At 45.6% G+C, this 21,836-nt stretch overlaps 2 protein-coding genes across 7 annotated transcripts; one reads left to right on the forward strand and one right to left on the reverse strand.

The window, feature by feature from the left end:
* Nucleotides 1-14: 14 nt before the first annotated feature.
* ELMO2 (engulfment and cell motility 2) lies at nt 15-19,070 on the reverse strand. 6 transcript variants are annotated; one of them, XM_058036184.1, is made up of 22 exons: nt 18,877-19,070; nt 14,719-14,844; nt 14,544-14,584; nt 13,970-14,042; nt 13,588-13,638; nt 12,446-12,627; nt 11,547-11,646; nt 11,216-11,367; nt 8,951-9,029; nt 8,311-8,346; nt 5,391-5,441; nt 4,947-5,069; nt 4,193-4,327; nt 3,672-3,776; nt 3,484-3,592; nt 2,715-2,851; nt 2,232-2,395; nt 2,037-2,149; nt 1,626-1,733; nt 1,209-1,295; nt 824-897; nt 15-268 (listed from the first exon to the last, which is right to left on the reverse strand). In XM_058036184.1, the coding sequence occupies exons 2-22, from the start codon at nt 14,794-14,796 to the stop codon at nt 68-70; spliced, it is 2,199 nt and encodes a 732-aa protein (XP_057892167.1). In that variant the 5' UTR covers nt 14,797-14,844; nt 18,877-19,070; the 3' UTR covers nt 15-67. The 6 variants fall into 6 exon arrangements, with proteins under 6 accessions (XP_057892167.1, XP_057892170.1, XP_057892169.1 ...); XM_058036187.1 differs by having other exon boundaries at nt 16-268; nt 824-901; nt 1,213-1,295; nt 18,939-19,069; XM_058036186.1 differs by having other exon boundaries at nt 16-268; nt 824-901; nt 1,213-1,295; nt 18,907-19,069.
* Nucleotides 19,071-19,240: 170 nt separating this feature from the next.
* Nucleotides 19,241-21,644, forward strand: SNRPB (small nuclear ribonucleoprotein polypeptides B and B1). The gene is made up of 7 exons (XM_058036295.1): nt 19,241-19,341; nt 19,449-19,600; nt 19,964-20,075; nt 20,327-20,479; nt 20,835-20,973; nt 21,113-21,238; nt 21,456-21,644. Exons 1-7 carry the CDS (start codon nt 19,339-19,341, stop codon nt 21,491-21,493), a joined length of 723 nt encoding a protein of 240 aa, XP_057892278.1. The 5' UTR covers nt 19,241-19,338; the 3' UTR covers nt 21,494-21,644.
* The last annotated feature ends 192 nt before the right edge of the window (nt 21,645-21,836 follow it).

The following is a 21,836-nucleotide window of genomic DNA, read 5'->3' on the forward strand; positions in this document are numbered from 1 at the left end:
GGGACCCCCGGGCCGAGCCCGCGGCACGGCAGCGAGCGGCGGCACCGGCCGCACGGGCCCGCGGCCCTCAGCCGTAGTGGTACACGAAGTCGTAGCTGCTCGGCTCCTTGGGAATCGGCGGCGGCGCTTCGGGGATCTGGATGTTCTCCAAGTCCAGGAGCCTCAGCTTCATTTCCATGCTCAGCAGCGTGTCCAGGTCGCTCTTGGTCAGCTCACTGGACATGTCCTTCCCCAACAGGGCGTTAAGCCCATCAATCCAGATACAGTACTGTGGGAAAGAAGGGGTCATTCACGACTCCGGGCATAAACGATACGTTATGTCCAATCTTTCTGTCCATGCAAAAATTAGAGAACTTTAAGACAGGAAACACTGGAGGGAGTTAATATGTAGGGAAAATCCCACCCCCAGTGGGATTTTTTGGAATCCCAAGTGGGGTGCCCACTTCCATTTTCACTGGAAGTTAAAAGCCTACAGAAAAGTGTGAGCCCATGGTTGTACTAGAAGGACAAGAGTTTCTACTGTGGGACAACAAATGAAAAAAGTAAACATATTCTAGGCATCATAGGAGGGGAAAAGTAGCAGTCCAGACTAGGGGGAATTAGTGTGGGATTTTTTTTTTCTTTTTAAAGAATTTTTTCATCCCTTTGTTTTCCCTATAACCAAGAGAAAATAAAGATGGCCCATATAAAGCATCAGCAACATATTCTAGGAATGAACCTGGTGAGACACAGCCTGCTCAAGTCTCTAATGAGAAGCAACTGATCCTTCTTAATCTGAATTAAATTGGTATATATTCTACTGCTTAACCACTACATTTCTTACCTCATATTTATTAGGTGCAATGAAGTTCAAGGTCTCATCGGGATCGTATAATATGGAGAAGGCCAATTCTAACACTTCCTAAATGGAAAAGAATCTTTCACTCACCAGCTGAACAGGACATTACAGCACCTTCTGCCTGCCACTCAGAGAGCTGCCTTGCTGCAGCTCAGTTCACTTTCTCACACTGGTATTGGGAGTAATTCTGAAGAGACTACAGCACAATCATGCTTACAGCCCCTTGCAGTCACAAAGCAACACCGGGAAAGGGCTCAGACAGGAGATGTACACTACACACTTGCAGTGGGGGAGATCATTCATTCCTCTTGCTTGCTTTCAATCTCAAACACAACAGCATTAGATATTAATGACAGTGAAAAGGGAGCACTTGCCTTATTCTGTTTCAGTGCACTTTTCTCCTTCATGTGTGGACAATCCTTCCCTGTGACAATGGCTTTGATGTCTGCAACTGGAACTAACAGTGAAAAAGTAAAACTCCCAAACAAGCAATTCTAACCAGGAAAATACAGAACTTTGTTTTGTCTTTGCAACTGAGCACTGTTTGGTTTTTTAGCTCGTTAGTGCAGTTTTTCCAAAACACATTACCAGTAAGACATCCCTGCAGCTGGCTTTTAAAAATGAACTATCAAGTAATTCCAAGATTTGAAGAATTTGGGCAAGGACCAAAAGTTGGTATCTCCTTCGTCAGGGCTTCAGCTTTGTGTCTTTCATCTTTATCTAGTATTATATTCAGCCTCTAGACAGCAGAGCACAGAAGAGTGCACAGCCTGTAGTCAGGACTTACTTTTTTCCTGTAAAGATTCAAAGGTCACTTCCCCCTGGGCATTATCTTCCAGGTCTCCATAGTGTAGCACCTTGTGATTCAGAGCCAGCCGACAATACCAGAACCTTTCTGGAACACACACCAAGGGTAAACTGAGCAAGATCATTCACATAAGGCCTCACAGCCACTATGTTACAGCCTCTCCACCCAGTCCATCTGCTTGCCCAGCTCCTCAGCACAGCTTCTTATTCATGACGGGATGGCTGTATTCTTAGAAATGCACATTTGTGCCATCCCAAACTACTGGCTGATACGGACAGCCAAATAACCAGCTTTTCTTTCTGGCAACATGCCTGCTGACATATTAATTAATTAGATCTTTTTTGCTACAGTTCTTCACATGACAAAATACAGTAGACACTGTCCCCTTACCTTGTCTTCTGCGATTTCCAATTTTCCTAAAGCTACTTCCCTCACAAAGCCTGTTCAGGCGCTGCTGCTTTATCAGCTCCAAGATCTCAGGTTGGATTTTCTCTCTCAGCTCCCTGGCAATCAAATATGGAAGAGTAAGCAGAAAATGGAGATAATGGCAGGGATAGAAGGTAACTGTTATTGTTAGGCACGTACACAATAGGTGGGGACTGGAAGTCATCTTGGCTCATTCTCTCAGACTGGCGTAGCCGCAGAATCTCAGAATAGCTCAGGCTGCGCAGTTTGCTCTTGAACTGGTCCAAGGAGTTTGGTTTAGAGGGCAGAGCCCTTGTGATCTGTTCCCTAACAACCTGCATAACCTAAAGAGGTGGGACAGGAAGAAAAACAAGTCACGTTCTGGTTGGCAGCAGAGAATCAGGGCACAGCTCAGTGGCAGCAAAGAACTGACATGGGATAACCAGGGCCAGGAGTATCAGGATACTCGTGACTTTGAAGATCCAGAAGAACCAAGAAGGACCTCAGGGCATTCCAAATAAAAGTTGAGTCATCCTCCCTTACAGCCCATACCAATGCCCTGTCACATCTTCTGTGCCCTACTCCTTAACCAAATATACAGACTGAGTGAATATGTGCTGATCTGCAAAAGATTTTACAAAAATATCTCTTCTCCACCCTGACCTTATTAAAATCTTCTGCTGTCGCCCTCATTTCTTTCCAGGTCTTGTTCAACAGCTGGATACAGATGGCAAACAATTCCTCAAATGCACGGTCATGGGTGAAAAACATGGGGTGATAGTCATTCCTGCCTTCATTGGCTTCAGAAAGAAACAAACCACAGCCATGTGAGCATATTGGACACAAGGTACTAGGAGTAACTAAAGTCCACTACAGTGACAGACAACCGATGGTGTGCAATAGTATTTACTCCAAGAGATTAAGACAGCTCAATACTTTGTCACTCCATATAGATAGTTTATTGACAACAGCAATTCTCCCCACACTTCACCATGCAAACCTCTGTGACTCATGCCCTTTTCATCCTGGTCCCCCAAAATAACTGCCTGCAGTGTTTCCCATCTTCCTCTGGTGGAATTTCTTACAGTGGTTAATTTTCTCAGAATGCTGTTTTGAAACTGTCAGAGCTAACAAACTTTTCCCAAATTCATGGTGGTTTCAAGACTATTTTTTTATACAGCACCCTACTGAAGCTCTGAGAAGTTGAAGCTTTCTGCATGTATCAGTTTTTCAGGAGAACCACAGTGCACACACCAAAATTTCTTACTTTATTTTGATAATGATATTATCACTCAGACATCAACTGTGCTAACTACAAGCTTGTCCTTTCCTTACATGGCAGAAGTGAGATCAAGGTACAAATGCCTGTGAATATTCTAGAAGCATCAGCCCAGCAGCCTGTGAAGCTGGGTAGTGAATGAATGGTACTTACGGAGCTCCCCAACTTGCAGGATCTCACAAAGCATCCTGGTGAGCTCAATGGCACTGCGCCCAAAGGGACACTCATGTTTATCTTCTCGGCTGCTGTTCTCCAGAACAATCTACAAGAACAGGATGCCAAATACACTAAGAAGAGCTGCTGAGGTGTTGGCATCTGTAAAAATCAGCAGCTTCACATACCCTGATATAGGTGTCCTGATGAAATTTGGCCAAGTAAAGCATGTTGTCCAGTGCCAGCATCCCAGGAGGAGTCTGTGTAAAATCCATGGCTGGATTGATGTGATTCTGAGAAAAGAGTGCGTAGAAAGAATCCAGACAAATTAGCTCAAAGAAATTGTGTGAGAACCTTTCCTGAATGAATTATAAACCACCTGTCCATCAAGCACTGCCTCACATCTATCCAAGAGGTAACCCGGAACACCTCCTGACAATGCTATCGAAACTTTCTAGAGGAGAGGCTGGTTCCAAGTTCTTCATAGCATATATGGTAAGGAAATACCTCCAGAGAATGCCTAATGAACCCTTGCATTTAACCCATCAGCAAATTCATAATGATCTTCCCCAGGAGTGTGAGTGAAACTGAATCTCTAAACTCAGATACCAAAGTAAGGTAAAAGAACCAGATATTTTTGTTCCTTATTTCCCCACTCCTATGGAGATTGCTCAGACTGCCTTGACAAGATTTACAGTCAGATGCATACAGTGAATCCCAGCATCTTGTAGTCCTTGGTGTACATGGCTTTGCGTTTCTCTGTTCCGCTGCCAGGGACGGTGTTGCTGTCAGACTCTGCATCAAATGCAATTCTTCTCAACTCAAATATGATGTCTCTCTGTGCCTGAAGGACAGAAGGCAGGGAAATGGTGACGTGATCAATCACTGCAGCAGGATTTTCACATATTGCACACTCCTGCGTCTCTTCTCAGAGCTCACACAATGAACACAGAGAGATGCCAAGGGTCATTAGCACTATGCACACAAAGAGGCAATCCATTTCAAAATGGCAAGTTTCAGTACAGTAGGTAAAGCAAAATATTTGTTTGCACTTTTCTTTAACTGCAAGTTTAGTTACAGGCAATTTCTAGTCATTCAGATAATGCTATGGCATTTCTCCTTAAAAACTGTAATACAGCTGAGTAACAGACACCTGAAAAATGACCAGTTTTCCTCCTAGACTGCAAGCAAATGGATAAAATTATGTGCCTGCCATAGAGGTTAAGTAGCCAGTTTGACAGCTGGTGAAGAAAGGAGTATATGGCTTTCAGTGCCCACTTACATCTCCCACAGAATGCAGCAGGATGGTCATGAGCATACCCTAATCTCAAGGTTGACAATATGAAGGGCAAGTTTGAAACCTTATGTACCATGCACTGCAAATTCCATAGTGCTAGGGAGCCCAGGAATGAGGCTCTTTAGACATCTTATTCTATCAGACCTTACTCAGCTCTAATAGTGACCTGGTCATTGGGATCCATCTTGGTCATCATTCTCTCTTCCAGGAGATTAAAGGTCAGGACCTGCAGGACGTAGAGCTGATGGGCCATTTCTGTTTTAATGGGGCGGTTTCCTCTGATCACATGCTGCAAAATAAAGGAGAGGGTAGAAATTAAGAGAATGCAAATAAAAGCTGAAGTATTAACCCTAGGCATATGCCAGACTGCATGTGCATCTCTCTGTATGAACATTCAGTTGTTTAACCTCCATATCCCACCAGAAGCATAATTATAATGCTGTGTAAGAGCAGAAAGCAGCATCCTGGTAACCCCCTTTTGAATAAGCTTTACCTTTGAAAGAGTCACTTTTCTGCAAGTGCCCTGAGGGCAGTAGAATTTACACTATACACAAGTGAAACCTCCATTGAGAGGGCATTAGGAAGCATTTGTCATTCCAGACATACTTACATTTAGGATTATAGACCTCAGGTGCTTCTGGGCAAATGCATTAGCCATTTCCTGTTGTGGAATTTAAAGATGAAATAACATGAGTGAAATATAAACAAAAAGCCCACACTGTGCAGAAAGGAGAAAATGGAAGAAGCCTATGAATTGGAGATAGCATTGGCACACAACAAAGTGCTTTTCTACAGACTGTCAATTTAGCATAGCATCTCACCACAACTCATAGATGGCTCCCCTACAGAACATCACTAGTGTGGAGAAAGCCACTAGCAGAATCAAAGCACAGAATCAAATTTAGCTTAATGTTGGACATCAAATGGTACTTCACTATTCGGAGATATGGCAGCAGGGAGCACATTGTGCATTGCCCAGGAAAATCTGCAATGCCTAAGAGCTTCCTCCAATCAACATTTCACAGCTTCTTATACCAAGGTAAACACCCAAGATAACAAGAGCTATGGTATGAAGGTTTCAGGTCTCCTCCCCCTGAAATTTATTTCCTTTGTCCACTTTATAAAGAGATGATCAGAAGTCAGCTTGTGATCAGAAGTCAAATTGTGAGGACAATTTGCAGAAGCATTTGAATTTACAAAAATACAGGCTAGTAATTTTCATGCTCAGAGGAAAGCTTCCAGTTTCCCTCTTGACTGCATGGCTTCCTTCTCTAGATGAGAAGGGTTTCCCAAACATCAAGTCATGATGACAAACAGTCACAGCAGATGCAAGATGCCTTCAGTTCCAGCAACAGTTACACATTCATCTGCAAAAACCTAACCTGTGCTTTCTTTGGAAATTGTGAAGATGCACTTTCTAACATAGCAGTGACCTCATCACCCCTGCTAGGAGAATGCTAATGTCAAGGTGAATATCATGAGTTTGCTGCTACAAGCAACATCTTTTGGGTACGAAAAATCTGTTGGGCATTTTATCATCTGGAAGAAGTCCAAAAGAACTGACAGTCTGAGATATCTCTTCACATTCCTGTGCGGTGCAGATTGAGAACTGGGAGCAGATGTGGAGTCTCAAACAATTGCACTCAATCAGCTGTACATCCTGAGCAATCCAAGACTTTCCAACTGCTCCTATCAACATCACTCTTGACAGAGCAAGATGTCTGCTAAAATGTATGCATTAACCTTGTTCAGAATTCCTATTACCACTTTTGATCCAGACAGAAACCTCCTGAACCAAGACAGTGACTGACAGCCAAGCTGTAATGGCTGCAAGTTCAGCAGGGCTCATCTTACAACCAAAGTGAGTCAGTGCTTGAGTGGAAGGTATCTAAGGAGCATCTAGATGAAGTAGGAGGTGCTTTCAGAGAGAACACATTGCCCTCTGAGTCATTATTTTCTACTACTATTTGTGAGATGTAGTACTGAGAATAGGGCAAGGCTCTGTTGTTAGGATTTGCTCATGCATGCCACACAAAGAATCCTTTCTCTGAAGGAATTGGTTTGTATGTGGGATGGAGTTAACAGGTGACTGAAGCAGATAAGAAGTGGGAAGGACAAAGACAATTAAACAATTCTAAACAGCATAGAAAGAAGCATCAACACACATACAGTCTAACCACTGCTAAGGGATCTATGCTCTGCTGAGAGTCCAGTGAGGCTCACTTGGCTACCTGATGGTCACAGAAACACAGAATGATTTATGCTGAAAGGGATGTCTTGAGATCACCTAGTCCAACTCTGCTGTTTCAAGCAACATCAGACAGATTTGGCAGCCCAGGACTGTGTCCAGTCAGGTTTTTAATATCTCCACTGATGGAGACTACAAAATCTCTCTGGATAACCTGTTCCAGTGTTTGACCCCTATCATATTAATGTTGTGTGGGTGTGCACACTTCATGTGAAATTTCCTGGGTTTTAAGCTGTGCCCACTGCCTCTTGTGCTGTCAGTAGGCACAACTGAGAGGAACCAGGCTCCCTCTTTTTTATTCCCTTCCATCAGATATTTAAACACAATAAAGCCTCCCCAAGTCTTCTCTCATTAAGGCTGAGGAATCCTAAACCTCTCAGGCTCTATTCATATGGAATATACTCCAAGTCCCTTAGACAACTCTATGGCCCTTTGTGGTCATTTGGATTGTATTCAAGGGAAAAAAAGCGAAAAATCCCGTTGAATTTTGTTTGCTATGAAGTCTACTATCTTTGCTCAATTACCAGCAGAGGAGTATGATTTTTCTTATTTTCATGCATTAAGCATATCCATTAATTTTAGAAATTATGTAACATTTGTTGAGATGACAATTTCTACTGTGAAGGTGCTGCATCCTTGAAAAAAGTGGAACATTCTCTGTGCCATGCAGAAAACCAAAAAACCTACCAGTATCTCAACAGAGAAGGTTCCAAATCAACCTATTAACAAGAATGGTGATTTCCCTGGAGTGATCAGAGGGCAAAAAACATTCTTACACTACAATTACCATAAGGGAGAAGTCACAAATTAGGCAGAATTTATGCTCTAGTCCCCAGTCAGCATCAAGTTTCGTGACTGCTCTTCACAGACAAACAGCTCTATCTTTAGAAGGATGCAGCTGGATATGAAACTGTCATTAGCACAAGTGAGATTTGGGCTATAAGCTCATGCTGCAGTAAGTTTAAGGAGATTCAGATTGTAAAGGACTTTTTCCAGTTTTACAATTAGTTCACCTGGTCATTCTTGCAGAATCAGTTTCCTTTTATGACCATCTGTATGACCTTGTGTGCACAGAAAGCCATTCAGGGTTTCTTCTGCTACTGGTTCTTCTCCCCTGCACAGTCTGAGTGCATCCCCAGGAGTCCTCCCACCCTTCTCCCTAGGTTTATCCACTCCCTGAGGCTGTGGGCATCATCCCTGGGATACAAGGAGGCACAGCTAGAGAAGAGCTACCATGCCTACAGTCCCCTACATGACCAGCCCCCAGGCTGCAGTTACTTACAGTGATGGGCAGGTCTAGTGGGTTAAGCAGCTTGTCCTGCTGGCAGAAAGCAAAAAAAGGCACAAAGAGAAGCAGACAGGATTTAGCTTGGAGTCCAGGAGTAAGGCACAAACAGGGCACTAGAGAAGAAAGGCTTAACACAGCAAAGCTACACAATACACACATATGCACATCTTGCAGGTAGCTGAGATCTTGGGAGCTTCCTCAGAGCAGGGCAGTGTTTCATTTCTCATGTTTGTCAGCATGGATATCCCTCTATGACTTAAGAAAGGTCCCTTTTTGGGGGAGAGGGAGGTGAGTGTTTCTTTATTAAGTACATACAGCCCCAAGGAGTTTACTCAGCCTACCTCTCCCATACACAATTAACTTAAAAAACTTCCCATGCTGTCTGCAGGATTACTTTCTGTTTCTGAAGGTCTTTCAGAATCCTCTCTGAGCATGTCCTAAATATAGATGTGTGTGCTCCAGGACACATTATTAATGGGATGGTACTTTTTCTCCTCTGTTGCCATATTGAAACAGGCACTTAAGTTCTTGGCAAGGTCTGAGGTCTACCTTGCCCAGACAATGTGATTTCTGAGGCATAAAAAGCCAGGCAGCCACCATCACTCAGGTTTAAAGTCAAAAGGCAAGAACAAACCTGTCTCTTGTCCTCAGGTGCCTTCAGGAAGAGGGCATTGATCAAGGCAATGGCATATGTCTGAATCTCTTGGTTTGAGCTGCAGAAACAAAAAAGGGAGGCTTGTAAGGCAACAGGCAGTACAGAGCATTACAGCTTTACCTGCACCATGAGAACACTGACTACAGCAGTTGTGCATTTTCAACAGACAAGCAGGACTCATGTAACTCATGCTTATGATGTCCAACTCTTCAAAAGGCTTGCAAAAAACTGTCAGAGATTTCTGACTGACAGGTCCATTATCCAGGAGGCAGAACAAACTGCAGCCCAGCACCACCAGTTTGTCTCCAATGATGAAACTATCTCTGTAAAACCTGGTTATGGTAGAGTCTGCCACATGGATACAGCTTGGAACTTGCATGGAGCAAGTTATTTTTCTCCCCTATGCCAGTGGAAGCCACTAATGTCAAATGGAACTAAGGGGAAAGAATGCTTCACTGCAGAACTTCCTCAGGTGCTCAGCCCCTTCCTAGGTCGCTTCACTGCAGAACTTCCTCAGGTGCTCAGCCCCTTCCTAGGTCACACAGAGCATGTGGTTATACTTATCATGTTCCAAACAGCACAAAACTAAGCTTCTAAATGCCAATGACATGCTTCTGTCCTCCTCCTGTGTCAAATGCAGGTCTGTTTCCTGCAATACTCTAACTCTTCCTGGGGGGTGGACCTTGGCTGTCAAGTCACTCTATCCCTCAGCCTGACCCAGCTCTTCTGATGAACACAAGTCCAGTGTACCACCTAAAAGAGTATGTGTGCTTGAATATACTTATTTTTTAAAATATTTTTTCATTTATTTAACTATACATGTAGAAATAAAAGATCTTTTCATAAAAGATCTGAAGCCAATACTTCTTTTAGCTTAAATACCTATGTTCCTCACTTTGACATATCTCTGGATAACAACCATATTCTTTCTTCTATTGCTCCCTTCCAAATCTTTTTCATTTTGGTCAATCTGCTGTACTTCAAACATGCAAATCTCCATGCACCATCCTAGGTTCTCCTTGGGCCTCCAAGCTGCACAGGTCTCTGAAGTCTGCCATTCACTTTTGCTCTCCTTCTCAGGGTTTGTTGCTCTTTTGACAAAGCAAAACAATTTTTTAGGTTAGTTTCTCCTCTTCTAACTCATCTCCTTTGGACTTGTTTCCATGGTCATGTTCTTCCAGAACACATCCTCTGTTATGAACTGTTCCCTCCTGATGGCCTTGCCAAGAAAACCACCAGCAAATCCTGACTCACCCTCTCCCTCCCCTTCCAAAATATTCCCTGCATGGATGCTTTCTTAAGTGACCATTTGTGTTCTGGAAGCACTTAAGCACACAAGTTTACGTCTTGAACAAAGAAAATTTGCTTAGAAAACCTGCACAGGTGTGGTCAATATAAGGACCAAATCTGTGTTTGAGTAAACCAGAAATCATAAAGCTGAAAGAACATATACTCTTTGCATAACAAAGCTGCTGGGGTGTTCAGGAGAACTTGTTTAGCTTTTCTGTTAATCAAATTCAAATGTATAAACATTCCAAGCACGCAGTGACATTGATGCAACACTTTGTTTGCACTATAATTTGGTTAAACTACTGATCACTGATTAAAGAGCATCAATCACATTCAGAAATAGTTCTTTTCCATACATTCAGAATTAAAAGGCTTGAGAAAAAACCCAACCTGTTCAAAGCTCTAACAGCTACATGCAGCTTTTTTATAATGAAGAGTAGAACTGACCTAGACAAACAGCCCTAAGAGACAGAAATTAATTTGCCATTTTGTTTGGAAAGGGAGGAAGAAAATGAAGGGAATTTTTAATCCTTTCAAGCAAGAAAAGCAATTGTTTTCTTCTTTAGTATGCAGAACAAAACCCAGAAGATGATGAGCTCTTAGATTCTAGTGGAGATAACTTAAAGAGGAGTAAAAGTAACAGACAGCTGGATGCAAAACCTTTGGGAAGTTATTCTAGTGAAATGCAGGTTTGGTCCTGGCACTGAACACACTTGGCAGTTATTTAAAGCTAAATATCTTTGTTCAACATTCATGTCCCCAAGTTCTTCCAGAACATATTTTTCTAGGATCTCACTTTTTAAAAAAATCCATTAGAAATCTTAAACTTCCAGTAAGTTTTCATATTGGTAATGCAATCGTTAAGTGTTCCAAATGTAAGAGGATGTATTTTTAAATAAAACAAATAGTCATAAAATTGGTATAAATCCCCCCCACTGCTGGGTGGACACTCACACTTGCAGGTGGGAAATGAGCTGCCCCACAGTGATCTCCTCTGCAATCTTCTGGTACAGAGTCTGGCTGTTGAGCACCATGCTCTCCAGGATGGCCAGGGAGCGCTGCAGGATGGACACGTCCACCATGGGCTGGCTCACGTACCCTGCAATCTGAGCACACAGCAGGTCAGCTGCTGCCAGCCAGACACTTGTGGGGAGTGAGGGCTCACAAATGGGGTGCACTGTGCTCTCAGACAGCACTCAGCTTCTCAGAGTCTTGTGCTCTTCCTGGGAGATGCATTAAAGCATGGAAAGAAATAATATCCGCTCTCCCCTCCGCCCAAACTCACCTGTTTGATGAAGGTTATTGAGACCATGTCCCAGGAGACAATACCGTGGTCCATGAGCTCCAAGAAGGCAGTCAGGGTGAAAGCCAACATCTCACTATAACTGAGAAATTGAAGAATTCAGTTACAAGAGATCTGCTGGCAAGAAAAAAAGCCTGCCCAAGCTGGATAAGAGAAAAATGTCACCACTTTCTCCTAATAACATAGTTTGGCACCTGGGGGAGCAATAAAGTGTATGCACTCATGCAGATAATTTTACTGTTTTGTAGAAAGATATTTTATTTTTCCTGGTTACAAGCACAAATTAAAATTAGCAGCAGTAAGTCCCTAGTACTGCCACCAGAGACTCACAATCACCAGGATCAGTACTTGGCTACTCAAAGGAGCAAACATGTTTCCACATCAGAAAAGAAAATAAGGGAAGTTAATTGTCCTCTAAATATTGGGACCTGACTTGAAATAAAATGAAGGCACAGCATGAAATGTGGAAAATTTAATACATAACCACAAGACAGAAAGATAAAAGAGACTGAAGGGAAGATTGCAAAAAATGCCAAAAATGTATTAGTTGTTAATATATAAGAAGAGCTATAAATGTTATTACAGTAAGTTATCAAGACTTTAAAAGTACTTCCCAATGAAATATAACAACTGCAACAGAAAATCCAACTGAATTCTTTGTACCATAGCTCACTGTGATTGTGCTTGAGGAAACTTCCAGAGCAAATCATGACTGTCTTTTCTTCTGCCTTGTGAGGTTTAGCAAATGACTGGAAAGATTTTGTCTCCACAGATCAGCATTTGCTCTAAGGTTGTGAAATTGCTGAATGCCACTTTAGCAAGCAAAATGAGCCCCTTATTTAAGGCTTTCTCCCAGAGCCCTGGAATTAAAGGAAACTTACTGGGATAGAAGCTTTGTCCCACTCTCCACCAGCCGTGTCAGCACTGTAATCCCTTCCATGTTGATGAACTCTGTGGCAAAGGTGACGTCTGCTGAAAGTTTGGCCAGTTCCTTCATGGCATCCAGCCTGGCTTCCATGCTGTGGGACTGGATCCTCTCCATCAGCTGGCGAGCTGCCCTGGACTGGCAGGAAAGAGGGATGGTGCCAGTTACAGAGCAGGCACCTGCAGGCTGAGTCCTGCCAGCATCAGCATTCTGTCAGAAGCCCACGGGTGGGCAGGGAGAGCAGAGCCAGGCTAGAGATAGCAGCAAAGTCACATTCAGTAGCTGCAGTCAGCAAGTCTAAGACAGACTAAAAAAAGGCTTCTCTCAGCAACAGTTGCAGCCAAGCAGGAGGTAAAATGCTGGTTTGCATGTTAGAGCAAATGCCTGTTTTCTCCTCACTGAGGTGAGTGGAGGTGGGTATAGAAATATGGAGCAATACCATTAAAGAAATACAATATTGATAAAAAGTCTCACAGATTCAAAGAGAAGCATAATCTCATTTTGTGTATCCACAAGACATTCTGTAAGATTTCTCAGACACAGATCATTATATCCTCTTAATTCCCGTTTGCCCAAGTACCTTCTCCCAGTCCCACTCACCCTCAGCTCTATGCCAAGAATTTGCACAGAAAATGGTTTAAGAATTTAAATAAAAAGAAAGCTGAAAAAGATTACTATTGAAGGCACAATAGCAATAATTCAGCAAAAACAACCTCTTCTTCATCAAATTTGTCTCTATTTTAATTTTTTGCATTCAGTTGCTGGAACTGTTGCTTTCTAACTGACCATGCTAAATGCATTCACATTGAGAATACATTTGTCAGTGTTTCACTGCATCCTAATCTAGGAGATGCACTAAAACTGTAGACTGGATTTATTGACAGGAAGTCCTATAAAAGGGCAGAGCATCCAAAGGAAAGACACACACCACAGGCAGGAGGGAAAACAAAAAGTGTGTGTCTCACTGCGTGGAAGGGCCCACAACAAAGGTACCCACCCTGAAATTTGGGGAGAAGGAGAAAGAAAAGCCAAGAGGTAAGAAACAGCCTGCCACCCATGGAGAGTTACTGAGAAAAAGGGAGGTGAGGAAGCATTTACCGGGGACACTGCCAGCTGGAGGATGGTTCCATTCTTGATGTCACAGCGAGTCTGGAAAGAAAACCCAAACTTAAACTGTGGAAAAGTGGGGGAAAATAACCCAGCTGGATCTACAGTGCACATCTGTATGCATAGTAAAGGGGCTTCTATGCCACACAACCCCACTGAGGGTACTGAATTTGAGTGCCTGAGTCCCCACACCCAGGCATGCAAAGGGAGCAGTGCAAAGCTCCTCTGTTGAATGGCACCATTTGAGTCTGAATCTCTCTGAGAGCAGAGATGCTATTCCTCAAGGATTAGTGCAGTATTGTTCCATGACTTGTTCCAAGACATTTTGGACTCTCCCCCAGGGTTATCACAAACTGCTGCCTCTCACACTGACCTGCTCTGTGATGTACAGCTGAGGACCATCAGCATAACGCAGCGTGTAGTACTCAGGGTTTGGCAGTGACCACCTGGCAGAGGAAGAAGGGTACATTAAGCATCTTTGTCCTCTTTCTTCTAGCTGTCCATTAGGAAATGGAGCTTGATCCCAGGAAGTTGCAAAAAGAACTTTCAAGCAAAGCTTTAGCAGGGGAAATTAGGTCTCCCAAAGAGGAGGGAAAATTCCTCTTGAGGACAATGTGGGACTTCAGCCTACTCTAAATTAACTCTGAGGAACACCTGAACAGGCCTACACTTCAAGAACAGCAGGATGGGCCAATCCTCAGAGAAACTGACCCTAAGGCATACAAATGCACACACTAAGAATTGGAATAAAAATGGAAGGCCCTCATTTGCCAGGAGATCCTTTTCTTCACAATTCAAACCCCAGCCCTTTCTGTGGCCAAAACCAGCAGCAGGCAGCATGGACTGTGCTAGCAGCACATTAACAAGCAGCAGACTTCCACAGTAACCCAGCAAGATTTGTCAGCAGGACAGACTTTCTCCACAAGGATTCCCAGAGAACTACTCACCCATCACAGACCTCCTTGATGATGGATGCAAGAGGCCTTTTCTAGAACAGAAAGACAGTCCTCAGAAGCCGTGTTCCTCTCAACCAGAAAGGAATACTGCCCATTTCTATGCTTCCCACATTCCAGTATCAACGCTGCGGCGTCTTTCCTCCCCCATCTGGTTACCAGGTCTCACCTGATCTATTTCCAGCAGCTGGGCATTGGCACCTGGCCACTCAACAGCCACTTTCACAATGTCTGAAGGTGGTGGCATTGCTCCAGACTCCTTCAGGTGCCCTTACAACAGCATACACCTCCACACCTGTTAAGAGAAAGGACAGTGAGCATCTTCTCTGAAAACTATTTCACTTGCTACACTGGATCTAACACCAAGCTTTGAAACAACTAAACTCAGCCTTATGGTTTCCTGGGCCTGACAGGGACAAAGCACCCAGTATTAGCAGAGATCAAGGCCTCACACAAACAGCATGTTGTGAAATTGCATGCTCAGCTTCATCACCTGAGAAATACTTCTGAGAGCTTGTTGGGGCACTCCCAAGAAGGAGGGTCACTGATTAGCAAAGCCCCATCTGCCACCCACTGTCTGTACTGGCAGCTCAGGGTGCAGGATTACTGAAGCAGCAGCTCCCTAGGCTCAGCTGTAGGTGAGAGCAGCAACAGACTGCCCAGGTAGCCTCCCTCCCATGGGCTCATGTTTACTCATGCCCCATACAAATTTCTCAGACAACTTGATCCACTCAGGATGCCCAAACAGGCTCTTTGGCAAAGCTAGCTTTATCCTATTCCCTTCCTGTAACATCATAAATCCAAAACATGAGCATCCATCACAGAAAATAAGGTAACTCAGCATTTGCTCCAGAGGTGCACCTTTCACTCCTTTATCTGCCTTTCAGAGCATAAACTTGATGTGCTCAGGGTTTGGTCCCAGTCAGCTGTCAGACACAGTGGTTTGTGCCCAAAAAATTGGACTATGTGACCTCCTGCACTCCTATGACAGCCAGACTTGGTTCACTCTACCACCCCCCACCACTTGGGAAGTATCTGGCAAGCCAGATTCAGAATTTCATGATATTCTGGAAAGCCAACCTCAATTCACAGAGATGGCTACAAGTCAGTATTCCTAGCCTTCTCTTTCTGTTTGAGCACCAATCCCAAGAGTGGCTTGTATTTTCTTAAAACTCATTAAATGACTGTAAGACTAAACACATCTCATTCAGAAAAGTGCCAGTCAAGTTAGGTTCAAAATAACATCTCCATCCTTCCAGATAAGCAGCACACATTGGCTGACCTTGGAAAAGCAGCAGACTCAGGGCACCAAATCAGGGCAATTTCCAGTATGCAACCAGTACTCCCCAAAGAGCCCAATTTGTATGACACCCCTAGACCTGCAGGGTTTCCATGTATTAAATCTAGAAACAGGAAGTTCCCAAATGCTGTGTGATTTCCACTCACTGTTCTCCAGCAATTAAAGGCTATGATGACCTAAACTGAAAGCCTGAGAAACATCAGTCCTGTGCAGAAATCACACACTCAACATCCCCAGTACCCATCTGTAATAACTGAACAGGTAATTACCTCTCCCACGAGCGAGACAGTCACAACCAAAAAAACATCTAAATCTATTCAATGTTCAAGACCCAACAAATGTGTAGAGACAAGGCTCAAGGATTAGTCCCTGAGTATTAAGAACTGAATTTGTAACTTTTTAAACTAATTTACCCATGAGTAATTATGCATGAGTAATTAGCATCTAATTACCACTTTTCCCTTCAGTCTCTTGCAGTACAGTCACAGTCTTTCATCTGGATTGCAAGTGATAAGTTGCTACTGAAAAGTACAAGGAAATACAGCAATTTATATGCCAAAACAAAAATGTCCAGATTACTAGAGGTAGAAGCCTTCACAAATCTCTAACTTGTCTTTTCCCACTCAAAGAACATGCCTCATTCAGATAGGGAAGTGCCCATTAAAACAGAAATGCTGATACGAGGGGAAATCCTGCAGAAATTATAGAACATTTAGGTTGGAAAATACCCTTTAGGTCATGAAGTCCAACCAGAAACATAACATTGCCAAGTCCACCACTAAATCACGTTCTTAATAACCATATAAATGTCCTGTTTCATGCCAAAAAAGTACTGCAGAGGCACACAGCACCTAGAGGTCATGCACTCTACCTGCAGCTCCCCTGATATCCTCACCACCAAAACCAGGGACCAACCAAGTTGTATGGCACTACCTTGGTATCTCCAAAAAAAAAGCTCTCAGCTTCATACAAATTCAAAGTAACTCACTATGATATTTAACACTTATTTCTGCCCCAAATTCCTTCCATAAATGAGCACCCACTCATGACTGGCAACCGTGCTCCCTATTCCAATCAGTATTCAAGGCACAGCAAACACACAGTGAAAGAAACAGAGCTTCAAGACTCTGAGAAATATCTTCAAGGTATTTTTTTTTTGCACAGCACTACCACAGAGCAGACACCACAGGTATCTCTACCAAGGCAGAGATTTGAACACCAAGGTGACTTGGCTAAGGAGAACCCAGAGAAGCAGGAATTAAAAATTTAAAAAAGCAGGAAATTCTTTAGAACAGTCTTGGTCAAACAATGCTTTGAAAGACCAACACAGATCAATAGTTCAGCAGGAGCAGCTTTCCAGAAGAGCATGACTGGATCATGAATACAAAGGGTACCTCAGGTCAGCCTCTTAACGTGAGGCTGCCTGCCAAAAGCATGCTTTGAAAAGATCTCACTGTGCACCTGCAGACAAGAGGGGTGTCAAGATGTTTGGTTTTACAATGGCTATTTTGCAGTGCAACAGTGATAGAGCTGATAAAATTCTTGAGAAGCTCTTGTGAAGAGGTACAGACCACGATGTTGCGTCATTGTGTTTACCATCACTTTTGTGCATGCTCTCACAGCACATTCTTCTCAACAGCATGTAAACAATTCCTCACAGTTTGTACAGAGAGACAGAAGCCAAGCTGAAATCCATCAAAAATTAATTCAGTCTGCTTCTGCAGAGTGAGATCTGTCATGTAAAGCAGTGGTGCAGGGGTAGCTGCAGGGCAAGGAAAAATCAGCAGAGCCACTAAAAACACACTATTCAAAAGACTTCTGAGAAGCTGCAAGCTAAAACAACTACAGTATTTTAAGCAGAATTTCCCTATTCACAAACTCAATCTTCTTTTCATTACAGATAGAGAACAAAGTGTGCTGCACACAGAATGAAAATGAGGAGGATGAAAGAACATTCCCTGAAAAAGAAAAGCTGCCTGGTAGAATCCCCCAGTCAACAAGCAAATTGCTGCAGCTTCTGAAACCTGTAGATGCAACAAAACACCCTCAGCAGTCCTCAGCAAGCCCCCAGATGGTACCAACCGGCCAAGCTAAAGTGGGAAGTGATGTTGGCACAGGGACTAATGGGACAGGTGGGCAGAGAAGCCATTCCTTGGCCAAGCAGCATGAAAGGGTAGGAGATAGCAGAGTCCAGCCTGAAGGCTATGCAGTTTCCTATGCTACCTCACACACTAAGCAATGAGAAACATCCCTGTCTAGATAAACCAGAGAAGCAAATGGCTCAGATTCCCTGCCTCTGGAATCCCACATTGCTCCAAATGCCTTCCGTGGCTGCACTTTGGCGGTAAATCACTACGCCTATGGGCCCTGGAAATGCACATTTCAACACAGCACGGCAGAGACCGTCTCTTGGCAAAGACAGAAACTGATAGCAACGAGCAAAAAGAGAACTGCTTTATTATTTTCAATCAGTCAAGTGACTTCAAAGCCGCCAGCTAGGCGTCAACCCCTGAAGCTTGGCCCAAAACCCAGTTAAAGGAATTAAACAAGAATTTTTCTGCTAAGTCCTGTCCGCGCTGTGCCTCGGCTCCGGAGGGAGCACTGGCCTGGCCCCTCTCGGTGTCTCCGGGGGCAGCGCGCCGGGCACAGCGGGACCTACGGGAGCTGCTGCGGCGGCCGGGCCGTGCCGTGCCGGGCCGGGCGGAGGAGCCAGGCCGGAGTGAGGGCCGCGGGCAGGGTGGGCGCGGCGCCGCAGCGCGCCCGGGGAGGCGGCAGACCCGAGGCGCTCCGCCGACGGCTGCGCTCCCTGTTCCTGTCCCTATCCCTGTCCCTATCCCTACCCACGCCCTGGCCCGCCCGCGCTCCCCCGGCCCCACCGCGGCCGCCCCGCGTTCCCGCGGCCCCGCCGAGGCGCTGCCGGCGCTGGCACCGCCCCTGGGCGCGTCATGCGCCCGCCGCGCTGCCATGGAGACCGCGGGGACCATGGAGACCCGGCCCGGCCCGACCCGACCCGCCGCCCCAGCGCACCGCCTGCGCAGCCGGGTCAACGCCGCTAACCGAGCGTCCCTCGTCCCCGCGCCCCTCCTCGCCTCCGGGGCCGCCGCGGCGGGGCTCACGTCAGTTCCCCGTGCCCACGGTGCCCCGCCTCCGGGAGCGGCTGCGAGCGCCAGGGGCCGGGCGTGCGGGAGCTCATGCAGGGCAGCCGCTCGGGCTGGCGCGGGGCTCTGCGGCGGCCGCGCTCGGCTCCCTCCGCCCCGGCAGCGAGCGCGGGGCCGCGGAGCTCTGCGCAGCCCCCGCCCCCGGGCGCGCCCTGCCCCGGGAAGCGCGGCCGCGGCGCGCCGGAACGGGCGGGGCCCGCGCAGCGCGGGCGGAAGTCGCGGCGGCCGCGCGTAGGAGCTTCCGCCGGGGCGGGCGGGGAGCGCGCAGCGAGGGAGCGCGGCGGGAGCGGCAGGAGCAGCGGCGGCGGGGGGAGCACGGAAAGCCGCAACCATGGTGAGCCGGGCGGGCCCGCGGGGCGGGGGGCCGCCGGTGCAGCGAGCCAGCGGTGCAGCGAGCTCCGGGCCGGGCCGGGCCGCAGGTGACGCGGCGCTCTCTTGCAGACGGTGGGGAAGAGCAGCAAGATGCTGCAGCACATCGACTACCGCATGCGGTGCATCCTGCAGGACGGGCGCGTCTTCATCGGCACGTTCAAGGCCTTCGATAAGCACATGAACCTCATTCTCTGCGACTGCGACGAGTTCCGCAAGATCAAGTGAGCGCTGGGGGCGCCCCCAGCCCGGCCCTCATCGGGGGGGCCTCGGGGCGAGAGCCGGGACAGCGCTGGGGCAGCGAGTGCTGCCGGATCCCGCAAAAACACTCATGGGTTTAGTCTCTTTTGTCAAATCCCCAAACTGCCAAAGCTTATCGGACCCTTTGTTTCGGTTCTCTCCTAATAACCAACATATATGATGCCGTTTGTAGCAGTTAAGATTTCTCTTTGTACTTAGTTTGTGGCATAAAAAAATGTGCTCATCTCTGGAGAAGCAGCCTAGTCATATATTCTGTTGAAACCTCAAAGAGCAGCATTCATTCATTCTGTTTTTTCTTCTGTTTTGCAATTTTTTTTTCTCCCCAGACCTAAAAATTCAAAACAGCCAGAGCGGGAAGAGAAACGAGTCCTTGGCCTTGTGTTGCTGCGAGGAGAAAACCTGGTGTCCATGACGGTTGAAGGACCACCTCCAAAAGATGTAAGAATGAGCAGAGAACTAAAGAAAAAACAAGGGAAATCTGATGAATTTGCTTCTTTGCAAGGGAGTGATGCTATTGTATTGTTACAGATCTTACAGATGCTGTTGTAACTAGGTCCAACAAACTTCTCTGCAGGAAGCTCTAATTCCTTTGTGAGCTGGGACATTTCATTGGACAAAGGAAGGCTGTGGGCATCTGTAGGCTCTGAGGATTTTTGATAAATCTTTCTTTTTGGGGGCTGTGTTTTCAGACTGGAATTGCCCGGGTGCCCCTCGCTGGAGCTGCTGGAGGACCTGGTGTTGGCAGAGCAGCAGGGAGGGGAGTTCCAGCTGGTACTCCCATGCCACAAGCTCCAGCAGGATTAGCTGGCCCTGTCAGAGGAGTGGGAGGACCGTCCCAACAGGTGAGATACTATGACCCATATGGCTTTTATTTTTTGGTACCAGTGTGATGCAAGATATTGGTGTAGTGGAAGAACTGTAATCCTAGTTTATTACCACAACGTTTGAGGCTAGTGAGGCTTTTTTTGGTACTAGATCTCCCTAGGTATTGTCCTGTATGACAAAAGAGAGTTGAGAAGTGTAGCTTTTCACACGTAATTCAAGTGGTATCCATTGAATTGTATTACAGTTTGTAGTGTTCTTTGGTAAGTTAAGAGAAGACTGGTGTAATTTCTGAAGGGGAATTTCAATATGATTTTTTAGTTACTATGATAAAGCAGGTGCTATTTTTTCTGAGTCTGTTTGTTTTGTCTATAGGTGATGACACCCCAGGGTCGTGGAACAGTTGCAGCTGCTGCTGCAGCAGCCACTGCCAGCATAGCAGGAGCCCCAACTCAGTACACACCAGGGCGTGGGGGTCCTCCCCCACCCATGAGCAGAGGAGCCCCTCCTCCAGGTAGGAATTACTCTGTAGAGCTCATGTTTTGTTGCAAAATTGGTAATAACATTTTTCTGATGAAAATCTGGTATTGTAGAATATCCTGATACCCAGCCAGTGCCTTGAATATTCATGCTTGTTTTTTCTCTGGCTTAAGGAATGATGGGGCCTCCTCCAGGCATGAGACCACCAATGGGCCCCCCCATGGGAATGCCACCTGGCCGAGGGGCTCCCATGGGAATGCCCCCCCCAGGCATGAGACCACCGCCCCCAGGGATGAGAGGTGAGCACAGACTATCCCAACTGCCATGGGGCTCTGAGGAGCTGTAATAAAATGTTTGAAGGGTGATGCATTCCAGTATCTCCCTAGCTCTGCTAGATGTCAAAGTGCTTTGGTGCCAGAAGGGGTTCTGTGGCTACTTTGAGCATGGGGAATTTTTTTTTTTTTTTTGTTTAGTGTTGCTGCTTCTTTTCTCTTCAACTCTTTCCTTTATTCCCAGGACCCCCTCCACCTGGCATGCGTCCCCCAAGGCCGTGAGAGTTCTGTGATGTACCTCTGAAATGGGAGAAGACCAAGGAAGGGGATACACTGAGCAGTACCACCTGTCATACCTTTCCTATGTATATTTTATATCTGCTGTTAGTGATGTTTGACCTTTTTAATAAAGATGGAAAACCTAGTACTAGGAGTCACTGTTGTGCTGGTCTGTTTGTGTGTGTCAGGAGTGCAGCCATTACTTTTGACTGCTACACAGTGGTCATCCCAGAAGAGCAGGCTTGAAGAAAAAAAGCTCAATTTGTGTAGACAGAAATTAACAGGTGGTCTGTGTTCCTTACAGGAATTAAAGTATAGCAATGAAGTTTAACGTGGCTGATGGAAA

Source organism: Melospiza georgiana, chromosome 17 (genome assembly GCF_028018845.1).
Source record: "Melospiza georgiana isolate bMelGeo1 chromosome 17, bMelGeo1.pri, whole genome shotgun sequence".
In the NCBI taxonomy this organism is placed as follows: Eukaryota; Metazoa; Chordata; class Aves; order Passeriformes; family Passerellidae; genus Melospiza; species Melospiza georgiana.

Excerpts from the sequence above, each read along its gene's own strand:
- ELMO2 (XM_058036184.1), bottom strand. The coding sequence starts at position 14,796 with ATGCCACCACCTTCAGACATTGTGAAAGTGGCTGTTGAGTGGCCAGGT. Across the intron at positions 1,734-2,036 it reads TGGAAATCGCAGAAGACAAG|AAAGGTTCTGGTATTGTCGG; the intron begins GTAAGGGGACAG and ends TGTGTGTTCCAG. Across the intron at positions 269-823 it reads TTGCACCTAATAAATATGAG|TACTGTATCTGGATTGATGG; the intron begins GTAAGAAATGTA and ends TCTTTCCCACAG.
- SNRPB (XM_058036295.1), top strand. Across the intron at positions 20,480-20,834 it reads TGGGAGGACCGTCCCAACAG|GTGATGACACCCCAGGGTCG; the intron begins GTGAGATACTAT and ends TTTTGTCTATAG. Across the intron at positions 21,239-21,455 it reads ACCGCCCCCAGGGATGAGAG|GACCCCCTCCACCTGGCATG; the intron begins GTGAGCACAGAC and ends CTTTATTCCCAG.